General features: G+C 54.6%; 1 protein-coding gene across 1 annotated transcript in view; it reads right to left on the bottom strand.

Annotated features, from left to right (window-relative positions):
- FAM20A (FAM20A golgi associated secretory pathway pseudokinase) overlaps nucleotides 1-1,687 on the bottom strand; it is a 77,866-nt gene extending 76,179 nt beyond the window's left edge. Inside the window, exon 1 of the mRNA XM_044673896.1 lies at nucleotides 1,017-1,687. Within this exon, the coding sequence (XP_044529831.1) occupies nucleotides 1,017-1,444 (428 nt within the window). The 5' untranslated portion in view covers nucleotides 1,445-1,687. The remainder of the gene's footprint in view (nucleotides 1-1,016) is intronic.
- Between the last annotated feature and the right edge of the window lie 651 nt (nucleotides 1,688-2,338).

The raw sequence follows: 2,338 nt of genomic DNA, 5'->3' as shown, positions 1-2,338 counted from the left end.
TTCCTTCCTTCCTTCCTTCCTTCCTTCCTTCCTTCCTTCCTTCCTTCCTTCCTTCCTTCCTTCCTTCCTTCCTTCCTTCTTTTCTCCCTCCCTCTTTCCATTTCTTTCTTAAATTTGCTTGATTTTTTTACATTGAATTTTAAAACTTCCAAGAGAATTACTATCTGCTCTGACGTTAAAAACAAAAGTTTTCAAATATTTAAGGGCTAAAATCTCTAATAAATGAGTCAACATAGAAAGACAGACATCCTTTACGTAACTACCCTCAAATTCCCTTCTGTAACCCTAACAACAAAACAGTATTTGACTACTATATAATCCCAGCCTTTACTAACGTCCTATTTCCTCTCTCTGACAGTGGCCAGGAAGAAGAAAAAGACAAGAGGAAAAAGGGGTGGGTGTAAGTCCATCTGGATCTCGGATTGAGTCCAGAGCCACTCGAGTTTGCCCAAAGGCCAAAAATGCCTTCACTTGGCCCCTCTCGTTAGAAACTTCATGTTGGGAAAAACTACAGCATAGCAGAGACTTCCCTTCAGAATAAGGAAAGGAGAAAGAAAAAAGTGGGGCAGGGACTCAAAGCAAGAGAGTGTGGGGCAGCAAAAAAAAAAAAAAAAAGCAGAGGAAGGAACTAGGGCAGGGAGGGGAGCCAGTTTTTAAAACGTGTCAAATATATAAACTTTTTCCTGCGCCTTTTGAGTCTTTCTCTAAAACCAATCTCTGGGGAAGGGGGGGGTGGGTGGTGGTGGTGGTATCATTAACCTTAAGGCGGGTGTGCTGGCTGAGCATGGATAAACTGGATGGGCATCCAGGACGCATGTGTGTGCATTCGGTGTGTATGGGTAGGATGAGTATTCGAGCACTATGCCCAAAGAGGGAGAACGACTTTGTCAGACAGCAAACCTAAGGGGGCAGGTAGGTGGTAGGGGCTAGCTGAGGATGTCCCGGGCTCCAAGTACCCCGGGTGTGAGGGAGTTGGTGGCGACGGTGGCCGGAGCCCAAGTAGGGGCCTATCTCACCTGTTCCAACGGGCCACCTTTCTCAGGTAATAGCGGAGCGCTTCCTGGCTGGAGAGCAGAGTGTCCTCCGGTCCCTGCAGAGGCGGCTCAGAGAGGGCGCTATAGAGCGGGTGGGCAAAGAGGCTTTGCAGCTTAGACAGGCCTGGGCGGCCGGTGCTGCGGCCGTCCGGCTCATCACTCTGCTCGCTTGGTCTTAGTTGGGAAAAGTTGTGTGCAGCTCCGCCAGGGCGGGAGGTTGTGGTAGTCGCGGGATCTGGGGGCGGGGCGGAGGGGTCAGCAGCCGAAACGGGGCAAGAGCAGTCCCCCGGACCTCCCCGTGGCCGCAACTGGACCCGCACTTGGGGCCAGAGGTGGAAGTAGAGGTCAGCGGAGAGCAGCACCCCGAGTAGCAGCAGGGTCAGAAGCCGGTCCCGGCGGAGCCCCAGCATGGCGGAACCCGGGTAATGGCTGTGGGGCTGAAGGGGCCAAACTGGGGCTGGGGGAGGCGGGCTAACCGGATCTTAAGGAGGAATGGATGAGGCGGGGAGGCTCCGTGTTCCGAAAGGTAGGAGCAAAAGAGTGTCACGGTTGGAGGAGCCTAGAAAGCAGATTCAGGGCTGGCTGGCAAGGCTGCTGTCCAGTTTGTCCGTGGCAGCCACCCACTCACTCTTCGGTGGTCGCGGCCAAGCCCCGCTAAGCCAAGTACAGAGGAAGGCGAAACGAAGCGAGTGAATGTTTGATCTGAGCCTTCACCTCTTTGCTGCAGCCAGGACACCCGGCCAGAGCAGGTGAAGCCCCACCAGCAAAGCGCAGACGTGCGATGTCCCGGAACCCCAGGCTGGTACTGGCCACTAAGTGGGATGGGGTGGGGTGGGGAGGAAGGCGTAGAGGGATAGAAGGAAAGTGGGCCAGTCAGCTTTGACACCCTGGGGAGGAAAGCGGCGGCTGCGTTGCCCGAGGTTCGTCTCCAGAGGATGCTGCTGATTCTGCTGTTCCTTCAGCAGAAGGTGGGGATGCCCATGATCCGGGTTGGCAAAGCGAGGGGGAAGCACGAGAGTGGGTGGTGGTGGTGGGATCGGCCGGCGGGATAAGCTTCTCTGAGCTAGTTCTGCCAGCCCTCTTGCACTCCCAGAGGCAGAGGTAAAGCACTGCCTTACCCTAGGCGCTGGCCCAGAGCCCAGTCCTCCGCCCACTCTTAACTGGCACCTGCCCTTACCGCAGTTTTCCAGCCAGCTCTTGATTTCGCTGAACAGTTCTACCCTTCCACTTTTCAGCTCTCCAGGGCATTAAACTCTTTGGCCCCTTACTTTTTCTCTTAACTTTATAACTGGGACTCAGCCCTC

The sequence above is a fragment of the Gracilinanus agilis genome, chromosome 4 (assembly GCF_016433145.1).
Source record: "Gracilinanus agilis isolate LMUSP501 chromosome 4, AgileGrace, whole genome shotgun sequence".
Classification (NCBI taxonomy): Eukaryota; Metazoa; Chordata; class Mammalia; order Didelphimorphia; family Didelphidae; genus Gracilinanus; species Gracilinanus agilis.
Note: the sequence above shows the minus strand (reverse complement) of the source record. Positions and strands in the feature narration are given on the sequence as shown.